Raw genomic sequence first — 15,163 nt, forward strand, 5'->3', positions numbered from 1 at the left:
AGCTAATGTAGCTTTTTATGCAGAGGAAACTCGCAGCTCAAGCTATAATGCAGCTTTTTTTCTGTTTCACTGTATGTGATGAAATATAATTAAGATGAAATGCATAACATTTGATCTTAACATGATTATAAGGACATTCAGGCTGCGTTAGAAAACTTGGGAAGCTGATGTGTTGCATCGCTGGCTTATCAGGCAAGGACTTGATAGGCAGCGTTTGTGCTGATTTCAGACAGACTTTTAAAGCAGCATAACGGTTTAATGATTTACAGCAAAATATATAGTGAGATTTGGTGATAACTAAGTGAATATTTAATTACTACAATAATAATTTCTCGCTAGAAATTACATCAAAAGAGGAAAACGTTGATCAAAAACCTACATTAACACACAAACTGACCAGCAACCACAACTTGCCATCTTTATTTTTATTATATTTAACCGTCACAGAATGGAAAACACAGGATTGTGGGATATCAAAGCCAGCGAAGGATACGTCTGTGCTGTCTCCAAAAATCGACCAGATGAGGTTATCTCAGGAGACGGGAAGTGAAACTAACATTGAATTTAGACGTGCCTTGAAATGCTTTCTCGGAAAGCAGCATTTTGAAGCTTTTGGACGCAGCCAAACAGAGTGATTTTTGAGTATGTGTGGTTTAAGTTGTTGCAACATTTATGTATTGTTTTTTGTGAATTTATAATACATTTTAGCATTAAAAGGTATTTGTGAATCATGATTTGTTTGTGAAAATGTCAGTCTTTCGCAGATTTCACAAACATATTTCAGCTCACAAATGCTTATGAGAAAGTAATTGAGATAATAAATATCTCATTTGTTGTTGTTTTTTAATTTCCTATCAGAAGAATATGAAAATTCACAATTGATAAACAACATACAAAATCAAATATTGACATTAAGTGTGACATAGAACTAACTAGACTTATAGGATAAAAATGAGACGGCAATGAGACTTCTCTCCGAGATTTCTCTCAAAAGTCTGCAATGAAAAGTCACACATTGCAATTTGAACTAACATTTCTCATCAAATTCTTTAAAGATCAAATTATCTGAGCTATGCTAAGGAACTTCAGAAGAAACATCTGGGCAGATGTTGAGAGAGTACCAGGCCATCTGAGGCTTGGGTAACATACTTTAATCGTTTCTGAAAATGATCCAATTAAACTCTTTAGAGAGGTCTGCACTGTACAGCATCAAATGTGTATTGTTCATGTTCCATATCAGTGGTGCTGATAGTGCTATAAAAGGCATATTGACTCTTATTATATATGTGTAAGCATTTTCGCAGATCGTTCACCAATTGTCTTTGATTATGGTATGGGCCAAAAGGGAAGGGACTAGGTTTGTGTGAGCATTGTTAGAGTGTGTGCATGTGTATGAATGTGACTGTCAATGTATCTAAATGTTTGTTATAGTCCCCTGTTGTATTTACTTTAAATATGATTTTCTATTATGATGTTGGTTTCTTTGTACTGTAAGGACCCCCTCGAAAATGAGATGGTTCATCTCAAGGGCTATCCTTGAAATAAATTCACAAATTCTTATTGTAAAGAAACAGTCACTTGGTTAAGAGTTGTATGAAGTATGTATACTTCACAGCTTCATACTTCATTAGCTTTGGTAGCACAGTGTGGTAATGGTATTATGATCTACACTGGGAAGTATGTGTATCTAATTTGTGATACATTTGTATGAAAGTTGCTATGGTGTTCTGTGCGGTGCTTAGGTCATTTCTATGCAATTGTTTGAGTTTTATGAATGGTCTCTACTCTCTACAGTGTGCGCTTGCCAACTGGACAAAGTCAACAGACTCAGTTTTCATAATATTCTGGTCCATTGATATGTCTCGAGATCTTCTATCAATATAAGTCTGTGGGAGTTTTTCACCTGTTTTATTGTCTGCCTGGTGAAATGTGCAAGTTTGATCATTGATATAAATTAAAGCACAATTCAACAAGCCACACACGTTAGCCAAATCCCTAACCCAAAGCAGCAACAGTGATGTTGTCTGCCTTAGCAAACTGGAATAATGATCATGTCCAGCCCCTTTCCATTCCACACATAAAATGCTTTTATGGGAAAAGCAGGGCCATTAGGGAAGCCATCTGAATCAATACAAGCTACTAACAGCAAACACATCAAAGCATAACCCACAGGCTGAACTCCACCTCACTGAAAAACTAGCTACAGTAAATAAGACAACACATTTCTTCGCTCAACATAATCACGTGAGTTACCGAACATTGGTAACATTATCTCAGGGAAAAATTGCACTTTTAGCATGACCTGTGATTTCTTTCCCTCTCTAAATTGGATCGTGTCACCACAAAACGGGTCTGGGTAAAGGAGCACTATATACAGTTAGCCAACAGAGATAACGGACTCTGGATAATGAGAGCGAAACATTTATCCCTTGAGGGACGGGTGGGAGAGTTATTTTGTGGGTAGAAAAGATACGTTTTCTGTAAACATTCCTGTTTGCTGAAGCACCGTTTCAGGGGTAATGGTCAAGCTTCCTGTGTTTTTTCAGGGCCAAATATTTTTAGAATGTCCAACAATATTATTCAGTCTCGTTCAGTGTTAGCAAGACGTCTGGGTAAATTGACATTGTGTCTGGACACTGCGTTGTAAGTTATAACAGACAGGGCCTCTGGCTAAGACTTGGCCTTGGCTCTCTTTGAATTCTTCACAAGCTCTCCATTGTTGATGTGAAGTAGAGTAGGTCTATTCAATTGTACAGTCAAAAGGACTCAGAAGAGGCTCAAATTGACAATAAATAGCCTAGTCTACTTTATAAAGATTCACACTTTTTATTTTTAAACACCAGCAACAAACCAGCATAAACTAGCATGGAACTTCTATGCTGGTCTTTTCAGCAAGAATGTTGAAGTAAATCTCACTTCTGCTTTCAGCTTATGAAAGCAACTGATCTTGAAAGTTTGGCAGTTTAACCATAGCTCAATTCTAGCATTGCAGTTTATGTTATTTGTGACTAAACAAGGTGCATAGCAACATGAATAATGTATTTCCTGTAAAGTTTATAACCAGTGAGATGCGTCACTTTCTCTCTAGAGGAAATGGCACAGATGACACAGCTCGGAATATAAAACAGCTGTGTTCATTTCCTAGAGTCATCACAGGATATCCTGACTAGCATGTTACCATGGTCTTATGGGATGCTCTATTGTTTTACTGATTTGGTTCTAAGGATGCAAGAAACACAGCATACAACTTCTGCAACATGCTTCAGGTATCATTTTGAGAGATTTTTTTTCCAAATGAGGTAAACAAGCTCTAAAGACCTAAATCAATGCTCCAGAGACATGAGATGTCCTATGGTACATTATTTAAGGTAAAGTTTGTCATATCTGCACCAACAGCACTAAATTAAATAGCATAAATAATGTTTTCAAACAGGCTTCTCCAAAACTCCTACCATCCTTTCCAAACCACTCTAAACTTACACCATGTAACACTTAAATCTTGTGGCTATACTATTGAAACAGTCAGTATATTAACATTTACAGATTGAGACTTAACTTGAACTGAGCCTGGAATATTCCTATAAGAAGCTTCTTACCTTCTATAAAGTCTGATGGTGTGTAGACTTTACTGGCTTTCATTCGGTCTCCACCTTGATTCGGTGCATTGAGGGACTGCAGCGCACTCTCCACCACCTCCCCCAGCTCGTCCCTGCGGTCCTTCCTCACCGGCTTCTCCTCGGGGTGACGGGTCAACCCCATTTCCAGCTGGTAGACGCGTTGTAAGGTGAAGCTCTCAAAGGGCACCACCGCGTACTCGCTTGGCAGTCGCACGCCACTGTGTACCTCAGCCCGGCTCAGCTGGCTGCGTAGGAACTCCTGCAGGTCGCTGTGACTGCGCTCGTCGGCCACGTCACCCCCCGTGCCCCTCCCAGCCGGCTTCTCCAAAGAGTTCTGGATGCCCTTAAGTTGTTCGCTCCTTTCCTGGAGAGCCTCTTTAAGTTGAGCAATTTGTTTTTTCAAGCTGGCAATATGCTGCCGGTGCTGCTCTTCCCGCTCTTGAAGCAGGGCCTGAAACCCTTCCCGTCCAGCAGGGCCAATAGGTGCACCTCCAATACCACCTGGCCTGCTTGGACCCCCAGCAATAGCCATCCCTCCAGGCCTGGGAAGGGGTTGCCCAGCCATGGGATCATCAGCGTGAGGGCTGCAAGAGATGACATAAAGGAGGGAAAGGCAACAGCACACCACCACTAACAGAACACCCACACGTGAGAGCCAGAACAGCAGACCCCTGCGCAGCATCACAACTGACAACCTCAACAACAAGGCGGGTAAGAAGATGTAGTTCAATAAAGTTGGGGCATCTGTGTGTACCATCAAAAACAAGACGTAAAGATCAGCCAAAGGCTGCCCGCGCCTGAACTGCTTGTTGAAGTCACCAGCGTATACGTCTTTGATTAAAAAGAAGAAGAACTGTTTGTGTTTTGTCTGTTGACTAAAGTCTCATATTTCCCAGGTCCAGACAACAAAGCAAGTTTTGTTCAAATTGTTACTGTCGATTCCCATTTCACCCGCTCTTTAGACTTCAGCCTGGCTCTTCAGCCACATACTTTGTCATGGGTCAAGTTACGGCCACTTCCTCCTCTTCAGCGTACTCTTAGTTCTCCGTCCAGACAAATAAACCATTGGACCAGTTCAGTAGCGACATGCGCATATCTCCATCTGGTGAAAATTGCTTTCTTCTTGGAGGTAGCGTGACAGACCCTTGAGAGAATGTCTGGAATGGATCCTCCATTATACAGCACTCCCAATGACCCAAAAGAGAAAACCATTCATTGCAGGTTTAGCCATTAAACGTCAATGGCTTTGGTCCATTAAAATTAGTTGGCTGCTCATATGCCATCATTTTCTTTAAACTGCATATAACAGTCCAATGTTGTTGAAAAGACAAAGACGTTGTTTTCCAAAGAGTTTTCAGGCAGTCTGTATGACTTCCTCAGTCTCTTCAGAGTCTTCTGCATGTTTCATCATGTGTAGCTTCTGATCTTCACAGATTTATCTAGAAAAAGGTAGATAAAAAGAAGATTAAATTCATTATGTTATGTAGAAGCAGATCCGTAGGTGGATGAAGGTCTTCTGTATGTTAATCAGTCAGGCTTCAAAGTACATCAATACTGATAGCTTGGCATTATCATACCATTAAACAGACAAAATAGAGATGAGGGAGACAGGGTTCAAGTTAGTCTATCTTATTTGCAAACACGCTGTGTTTATTTTAAAGTGACCTAAAGGTCTAAATTCAGGACCTACGCAGCCAACAAAGCATTCTGGGACGGCTCCAGTTCTGGAGAACAGTGCTGTCACTGATGTGTGAAAATAAGATATGTGTGTTAAAAGCAGTCTTATGGGAACACACCTGACAACACACACGGGGGAAGAACAGCCGCACTGTAAGTTGAGCAAACATACTCGAAAGGCAGAGCATTCATAGACATACACACGTGCATATGCACACAGTCACAAACACATGTGTATCTGTGATCACAGGAACACACAGGAACACTGTGTTAGCAAGTTGGAAAGCTGTGGTGGTAAAAGATACAACGTGAAAAAAAGAGCGTAAAGAGATGTAGGAATCTCTGAATATGTGTGAGTGCTTGTGTGTTCTGACTCACCACACAATTAGCTCTTTATAGGTTAGTGGGAGGCTTGATTTAATGAAAGGATTAGTTATGTTAGTGGTGAATACTGGACTGTATCAAGGGGAGTTGGACACAGACCAGCACTGAGGAGGGGGATGCCTATTTATCTGAGACTAGCACTCAAATATGAACCCACTCAATTATTAAAACACTACATCCATCCATCAATTCACTCATTCACCGATGTATATAATAAGTCATTCATTCATTCACTTACACCTTCATTCACTTACTGATTCACCAAATTCACTCATTATTTTACCGAGTTATTTTTTTCTCTTTTCTTTATTTTACTCACACACACTCTCAATCACTCATTCTCTCACTCACACTCTCAATCTCAATCAGTCACACACACACACACACACACACACACACACACACACACACACACACACACACACACACACACACACACACACACACACACACACACACACACACACACACACACACACACACACACACACACACACACACACACACACACACACACACACACACACACACACACACACACACACACACACACACACACACACACACACACACACACACACACACACACACACACACACACACACACACACACACACACACACACACACACACACACACACACACACGCAGTGAAAAAGGACTCATTATTATTGAGTTTAATTAGTCCCAGGTAAAGTTTGTATATGTACACAACAAATGTGTGTGGCTATTAAGTGCACAAGATGCAACAGTTACAAGGCTGACAGATTCATTCATTCAATCAATTATTCGTTCATTCTTACACTCACTAACTGATTAATCCATTCACGTATTCGTTCATTCTTACACTCACTCACTGACTGATTAATCCATTCACGTATTCGTTCATTCTTACACTCACTCACTGACTGATTAATTCATTCACGTATTCGTTCATTCTTACACTCACTGACTGATTCATTCATTCACTTATTATTCGTTCATGCTTACACTCACTGACTGATTCATTCAATCACTTATTGATTCACCCTAACAATGTTTAACCTGTGCACGACCGCTGTCAGTATTATATATGATTATAATGGGTTGTATTGGCCTTTGACACGTCCAGCCACTCGTATCTGGTGTAGGGTGTCATTCATAAACCCTTTAATTTATTCACTCACTCACTCACTCACTCACTCACTCACTCACTCACTCACTCACTCACTCACTCACTCACTCACTCACTCACTCACTCACTCACTCACTCACTCACTCACTCACTCACTCACTCACTCACTCACTCACTAGTATAATTGACAGATTTATTTATTCTTTCACCCACTCTCTCTTTAAATTGTTTACTAATTTACACTTAATTATTCAATCAATCCCTTATTCATTTACTCATCACTCTTACATCAGGATTTCCTCTTTTGGAACCTATTAGATATTATATAATAGCAAATAGAAGTCTGTTGCTGTGTAATTCAACAACTGAATCTCTCCCAAGGTGGTGATATAAGATGACAAATCTTTTCTTTCTCTTCGTCTCATTTAGGAGCTCACACGTGAGTGGTGCAAAAGACACCTCACACCATGTTGTGCTGTTCCAGCTCACTCGTACGGCAGCCAGGACGAGCACAGCACGAGTCTGCCAGCAATTCATTCTCCCCGCTGTGCCCATGCCATACAACACCAGAGCCAAGACCGCGGACCAAACACACGGCTGAACAGCTCTGAGGAAAGTTAGGAGGGGCTTGACAACCTCAAACAAATGAGAAAGGGACACTTCAATTTTCCCTTCTGAAACAGAGTGTTGTTGTTTTAATAGTGATTTGCCATCTTGCTAACAACAGCTTGTTCTTTAAATGTTGGCCTACTCTGTGGTCAAACTTGATCATCCCTGTTGGAAAATCCAGCTGTGTTTTGGAACATGCTAAAAGGTATAAGCTGGTCATTTACTGGTTGCCCAGTCAACATGTTCTAATACACCAGCCTGAACTCCTTGAGCTAGTATGACCAACATGTTGTTTGTTTGGTTGCTGGTCTAAGATGATCTTAGACCAACTAAACGCCAACTACCCTGTTCCAAAACACAGCAACCAGCTTATAAACTAGATTTCCTAGCAGAAATAGACGCAAGTTCCCCCTGTGGTGAAAATCCAGCTTTTAATGTTGTTATCTTAATATACGTATTATGAGCATTTTCTCCTTAAAACTGCAGTGAATCAAAGACAGTGTCAAAAAACGCGGTTTGAAATCGCTGGTGTTTCTGACGTCACAAACTACCTCGTAACCAATCAGATCAACGTGTGATCGTCAACGAGTGGATCTCTGAGCTGGTGTGAGTGAGTGAGTGGAGGCGGGGTCATTTGCATATTCATAGAACAGCGTATACTAAATGAGGCAAGGGTGTAGAGTTACATTCAAGCTATTTTAAGGCATGAAAAAAAAATTAAGGAAACATTTAAGTATGTAATTTCAGTGATTGAAGATTAGTTTTAATGGATAAAATGACTGACTACAGGTGGCACTTTTAGTTTTTCAAACATCACATGCATAGCATTTTGTGATAATGCCTTGTGATAATGGCATTTTGTGATAATGCCTTCCGTTTCAGGTCACTATTTTCTTACAACTTCCTCAAAGATCTTAATCAGTGTAAAAGCTCTAGCGTGTCTACAAGTATCGTCTGGTTTGAGAACCAAGCGCATTTACATTAGTTCAATTACTTTCACAAGCCTTCAACTGCAGAGTCAGCTACAGTTATACTATCTGGCTGTGGTGTGCAGTCAGGAAATGGTGTGTTTTTTTTTCTCCTTTTGCAATTTTCACTTTCACAGGCTTCTGCTGACCCTTGCGCCTGACTGCAGTAAGAGCCTTACACTGAGTATCGGGACTTAAACACAGAGACATTTTGCATGCCTTGCCTGTGTATTAAAACATACAATGAATACACCACTTATATTATGTTCCTGAATTATAATTAATTGTAATATTTTTGGGATACTTAAACTGTGCAAATATCAAAATTTAGAAAAAAAAGAAGCTTAGTTAAAACAATTCAATTCTTGATTCTTTGATAAACCACTTAGCAAAGTCATGTGGTGCAACCAATGTGTCAAAACATGCAGGAAATTACATCATAGAGAGAGAACTTCATGATTGTGGGTGCATCTGAAATCGCATACTTCCCCAGTTGGCAAAAAACTGTATGTGACAAAATTGTTATGTCCAAATTCACAGTACTTTTTTTTTTTGCATTCACAGACTATGCAAAAAGTACCCGGATGAACTAATTCTTCCAGCGAGATTCTGAAGTGTGCATAAGATGGACACTTTACTCTCCCATGAGGCCACGGGAGAGGATTTTATGCCATTTTTATGGCAGTGAAACGACACAACTGACGCTGGTAGGTCACATGATGATGACAACTTGGCAAATGTATAATGTCTGGATTAAATTCATACTACAAATGTTCATACTATATTTAGAACTTTTTTTAGCGGTCGTGAAGTATCCTAATTCAAGTGAGTTAGCGATTTCTGACGCAGCCTTTTAAATATCAGATTTGTCCTTTTATGACAAGGAAAAGTTAGTTCAAAGGTAAACGTGTCATGTGGTTTGACCAAAAAAGAATGATATAGTATATAAATTAATAATTCACAATATCTGTAAATATACTTTTTTACCTTGAAAAAATATATTTAAAATCTCCTTTGACTCTTTTTATGAGTCACTAAATTGAAACTTTTTTGAAAATGGTATAAAAACAGTTTTCCAATACCGTATGAAACCAACATCAATAGAAATAGTACATTTCTAAGAACTTGACATGTGTGACATGTCCTTTTAAAAGATTTTTTCTGAGCATCAACTACACCATCTGCACTACTTTTCTGGCATGACAGCCTAAAAATGGATTTTACTGCCAGACAAAAAAGATGTAAAGAGATAGACAGAGAAAGAAATAAAGAGAACCCCTCAACATCACTCTGTATGCAGCGCCTTTGCTCTTAATTAAACTACTTCCTGTCCACAGGGCACGGGTGCCTGACACGGGCTTCCTGTTGGTCCCTCGTTAAATTAGACAGCACCAGCTGCACGTCCATATCCCTGTGTAAGTACAGCTCCCATCATCAAAGACAAGCCTGACGCACACACAATAAAGCCAAGGAGGAACATAAAAGAGCTTCGCATTTTTCTTCATAAATGAATGATCTAAACTCCTGATCCACGACTTTCCTTTAAACTGTCAATGCTTATATAAATAATAGATGCTTCGGATTGTGTAACCGAGCAATGCTGCAGAATAACAATATTTTATTGGAAGTCTATTCTACACCCAGCACCGGTTGTTTTTGAAAGAAGACATGAGCATTCCCTTGAGGGTTGCAGAGATGTCTTTGAAGAGGAACTGTCTGAACCGGATAATTTAACAAGGTGGGATATCCAGATTGAGAAAAAGAGAGTCCACGGACGCACAAGCCAAGTCAAGTCCTGGTGTTTCACTGCTGCATTAGAGGGAGGACACCAGAGAAAGCAATTCCAGGTGTTGCTCATGTTCCTTTCATGGAAAACAAGGGGGAAGAGAGGCCCCTGCTGAAAAACACAGCACTGCTGGTCACCAGCGCAAGGTATGTTTCGCATGCTGGGACCAGCATGGGATGCTGGTTGCTGGTGGACCAGCTCTAAACAGCGTGGACCAACATGTATATGCAATGGTTTATACTGGATTTTAAGCAGGGGTTAAGGGGACGGAAAGAAGTTAATCGTGGAAAACCAGGGAATGTGTGAGCTTTAGAGAGAAAGGGCTCTTTGATGTCCTTCTGGGCCTCAGGTGATTCTCATTCCCCTTAATTAAGTTGGATCTCTTCGTGTGCGACCCAGATCATACCTATCACATGGCCTGCCTTTAAAATCAACATAAAACAGTGTTCACAAGCTATTTTATGTCTGTTTGTGACACATTTCTCAGGAACAAAGGTATAACGACCATACCTTTGAGGATGTTGGATTGTGGGGTTGACTTGATTTTATCAGGAATTGATTCGATCGCATTTAGATTGGCTTGTGCCAATATTTAAACAGTGAAATACACTTCATGTAGTATTTAAAGTTATATATTTATATGTGACCCTGGACAACAAAACCAGTCACATGGGTCAATTTTTTGAAATTGAGATTTACACATCATATGAAAGCTGAATAAATAAGCTTTCCATTGATATATGGTTTGTTAAGATAAGACAATATTTTGGCTGAGATACAACCATTTAAAAATCTAGAATCTGAGGGGGCAAAAAAATCTAAACATTGAGAAAATCGCCTTTAAAGTCGTCCATTTATGTTCACGATTGTGCTGCATTCACTCACAAAAATACATGTTTTATATATTTACGGTAGGAAATTTACAAAATATCTTCATGGATCATGATCTTTACTTAATATTCTAATGATTTTTGGTATAAAAGAAAAATTTATAATTTTGACCTATACAATGTATTGTTGGCTATTGCCACAAATATACCCGTGTGACTTGTGACTGATTTTGTGATCTAGGGTCAGGTGGTTCCTCCTAAATTCCAGTGCAACACTTATTAGTCATTTAAAAACCAACAAAAATATAAGTTAAAAGATTAAAATAGTTTTAATCAAGGATCTAATTTATACTGTTTTATCCAATATGTGTGTTATGTATTTTTATACTTAGAGTAAAGCTAGCTTTAGCAACATGCTAATGCAAAACTCTATTGAAATGAACTGTGAGTCAAATCTGTCCTGTGTGATACTAGGAAGTTGGGAATTTGTAAATATGATGACACATGATGTGTGTTCAAGTCACTTTCATCGGAGCAAGATGGCAATGTACCTTCTCTACAAAAAATACAGAAATATTTTTTGGTTCTACTTCTACAAAATGGGAAATACAGAATGCGCACTAGGTGTGAGTTTTTGCTTTATGTAATTTAAAATACTACTGTAATTGTACAATACTGTCGGATTTTGTTTATGCAACTTAAGTAAATGTAATTTACAGACACTAAATCCATTGCATCTTTCATATTTTTTTTCTCTGACATGCTACCAAGTCCCAACTCGAGGTTCAAAGAAAATCCAGAGTTTCCCACTCATAATTACCACTTTATGGCGGCATTCATGTTCATTTAGCTCGAAAATACAATCCTTCAGACATGATCGCACCGGTAGTTGGAGGAAAGCGGTTGGCGACGTCAGCGGAAAAGTCATTTTAAAGGAGTAGCAAGTTATCTAAATAATCAAATTTGAAGATTATGAAGACAAACTTTTATTCTTTGGAATAACATGCACTATTTAACCATTCACAATAACACTTGGACATCAACTAGAAATGCAAATAGACTGAATTTTGATTTAATGTTAGCTTAAACACAAACACGCCCCTTCATACACAACCACCATTCATACTCCTTCTAAAACCAACAAACAACAAAATACATCTCAAATTATGTCAGCACTTTAAAAACACACCAGTCTCTCATTACGACAAAATACCTGCACCTCCTTCAACTTGAGGTTTCCGACATCCAGCAGACTCTTAATTCAAGCCACTTCATATTTACGGTCAACCTCAGCCAAAAAAGAAAAAAGAAGAACAATACGCCTCACAGAAAAGGAAAATTAGAGGACACTTGTCTTCATGCAGTCTTAGAAGGACAACATTTATGGCTCTGTCATTCAAACCTCCCTTCCAAACAAGCCACAAGCGTTTTAATACAGCATAGATCGCAATATACAAAACCAATTTGTTCGAACAGCAGATTTGATTGGGTGTATAAAGAGTGAATCATAAAAGAGAAAAAAACATATTTTAATGTCTAGAATGAGTGCTGGCAGATCATGGTTTACCATGAAGCCACTAGCCACATGTTTCCCACATTTCAACCACAATTGAAGGACACTTGTTCATAAAAATGTTCTCAACCCTGAAATCTTTATCAAACACAAATATGCTCTTGAACAGAGCAGCGGGAACAGAAAATCCTGCCTATTTGTCCAACAAGTGGCTCTTGATTGAGCCAGAGGAGAGATCCAGCAATGCATCAATACAGCACTATAACAATCTGATCTGGAATTTACAATATAAACACTGGCTGTGCTCACAGATATACTATCCTGTATGTATACTGTGCACTTTATGCAAATGTTCAATGTATTGAATACTCGTATGGCCAAAATGTCCTGTATATGACAGAGATCACTGTAAAAATACTGTATCCCATAATGCACTGCTCTTGACTTGATATTCCATTGCCAGCATGGTGAATGAATGCAACTACAATAATTGTACCTGCTTTCTTGAGTCACTATTTGATAGGATTGCAAAAAGTTAAGACCAACTTGGATTAATATGCAAATTAACCTTTCAGTACGCAAATACATTTCTACACAAATTTGATCTACACTTGCAGAATTAAAGGGATAGTTCGCTCAAAAATTAAAATTCTCTGTATTTTTTGTTGATACAATTGTCAATGGGGTCCAACGTTGGTTCCAAACATTCTTCAAAATATCTTTATGTTCCGCGGAAGAAAGTCAGTTTCAAAACAACATGAAGGTCAGTAAATTCAGTACATTTTTGGGAGAACTATCACTTTAAATGTCACAAACTACCATCTGAACTATTGCATATTGTTGAAAATAGTTAATGCAATGTGCAATTTCAAACACAGCCTAATTAATCACATGATATTGAATATATAAATGCTGATCAAAAACTGCACAAAGGCTTTCACGTTAATAGCCTATGAATGCAAGCTAAAAAATAATATTTAGTAGCAATGCAGTGCAACGCGTCAGCTTGATTTTGAATTTTCCTTCTCTTTAATAAAGCTTTGTGGCAAGCCTCAATTGGCCAAATGCTTCTTTCAGCCCAAAACAGCAGGACCGCTCATTGCTATAGAGATCACATAGTTGAGGACACCTAGTCACCATAGCAATCTCCTCAACAGGTTGGCAGGGCTATAGTGACAGCTTTTTAAGCATGAGACGGACACCAGATTCGTCTTCTGGAGGCAAGAGAGAAACCTACCAACATACTTGCTTTTGGGGCTCAAAGAATTGAGCATGAAGAGCAAAACGATTCCCAGTAATTGCAGATAAATATGATGGAGCATTCCATGAAATCATTTAACTCAAAGGGAACATTTTGTCATTCGCTCAACTCATGTCGTTCCACATCTGGAAATCAAAATCTTTTTTTCTGAGGAACAACACAGAAGATATGTGGAAGAATGTTTTTGTGCATTAAATGATTGGGGTCCAAAAACATCATTGAATGGATCCCATTGCTATTGTATGAACAAAAAGTTGGGTGAACTGTCCCTTAAAAGGGGACCGCAAAACTCGACCTGTTGTCCATTGATTTTGACAAACAGCCAGTTCTGCTTCAAACTCGCGCTAATGGTCCAGTCAGTCTTGTTTTGGTGGTGCCAGCGGTGCAGAAATCACACACTTTCACCTTCAGTCTCCATTTAGATTAGAAGATTTAGATAAGCCTTTGAATTTGCATGCCGGTATTGTCAGGGAATTAGCAGTGATTTGTTTCAGTGCCGCATAATAAACACCTACAGACTGCTGCAAACACTCCAGATATTCCAAACCCAGGATAGCGCACGCGTGTGTGTGTGACTGTGTGTGTGTGTGACTGTGTGTGTGTGTGTGTGTGTGTGTGTGTGTGTGTGTGTGTGTGTGTGTGTGTGTGTGTGTGTGTGTGTGTGTGTGTGTGTGTGTGTGTGTGTGTGTGTGTGTGTGTGTGTGTGTGAGTGTGTGTGTGTGTGTGTGAGAGTGAGAGGGAGAGAAAGCAGGCATAAGGGGGAAAAAAATTAAATAATCAGAGAGCCAAAGTTTAATAAGACATTACTATTAAAAAAACTCATCAGTAGGGCAAAATGAGCAGGGACTGAAATTAAAATGGAGTTTTGATTTAAAGCTGCCATTGAATGTTCAAATGACTCGAGTTTGATGTCTAGACGTGCAGCAGCTCTCTATTAAGAATGAAATGACTATTTAACTAATGCTACATCCTATGCTTTGAGCAATACCCATCACTCTGTTAGTGCAGAGGAAGCAGATTCGGCTTGGCAGACGGCCCAACGGTTAAAAAGTAAAACGGTGTTTATCTGAAGGAATTCATGGTAAGGTTTGTAGACGTTTTAAGTTGCATTTCCTTTTTCAGATCAAATGACTGTTTGTTCCTGATATAACCTGCAACTAGAATGAGGACAACCTGCGTACTTCTTATTGGTATATTCAAAATCATTGTTATTTTATCAAGGTTGCACTTAGTAACATCACTTTCCTTGTACATGAATTACAGTTCAAAAGTTTGAGGTCAGTGAGATTGTTTTTGTATTGAAATTAATAGCAAGAATGCATTAAATTGATCAAAAGTGATTCGAACAAATGCTGTTCTTGAACTTTCTATTCACCAATGACCCTTGAAAAAAATGTTTCACCT

General features: G+C 39.0%; 1 protein-coding gene across 3 annotated transcripts in view; it reads right to left on the reverse strand.

Moving 5' to 3' along the window:
* csgalnact1a (chondroitin sulfate N-acetylgalactosaminyltransferase 1a) overlaps window positions 1–15,163 on the reverse strand; it is a 41,436-nt gene that overhangs the window by 24,963 nt on the left and 1,310 nt on the right. For all 3 annotated transcript variants that reach the window (XM_079598913.1, XM_079598912.1, XM_079598911.1), the window contains exon 2: window positions 3,597–5,056. In XM_079598913.1, coding sequence (XP_079455039.1) covers window positions 3,597–4,374 — 778 coding nt within the window. In that variant the 5' untranslated portion in view covers window positions 4,375–5,056. The remainder of the gene's footprint in view (window positions 1–3,596; window positions 5,057–15,163) is intronic.

This window comes from Phoxinus phoxinus, assembly GCF_949152265.1.
Source record: "Phoxinus phoxinus genome assembly, chromosome: 23".
Classification (NCBI taxonomy): Eukaryota; Metazoa; Chordata; class Actinopteri; order Cypriniformes; family Leuciscidae; genus Phoxinus; species Phoxinus phoxinus.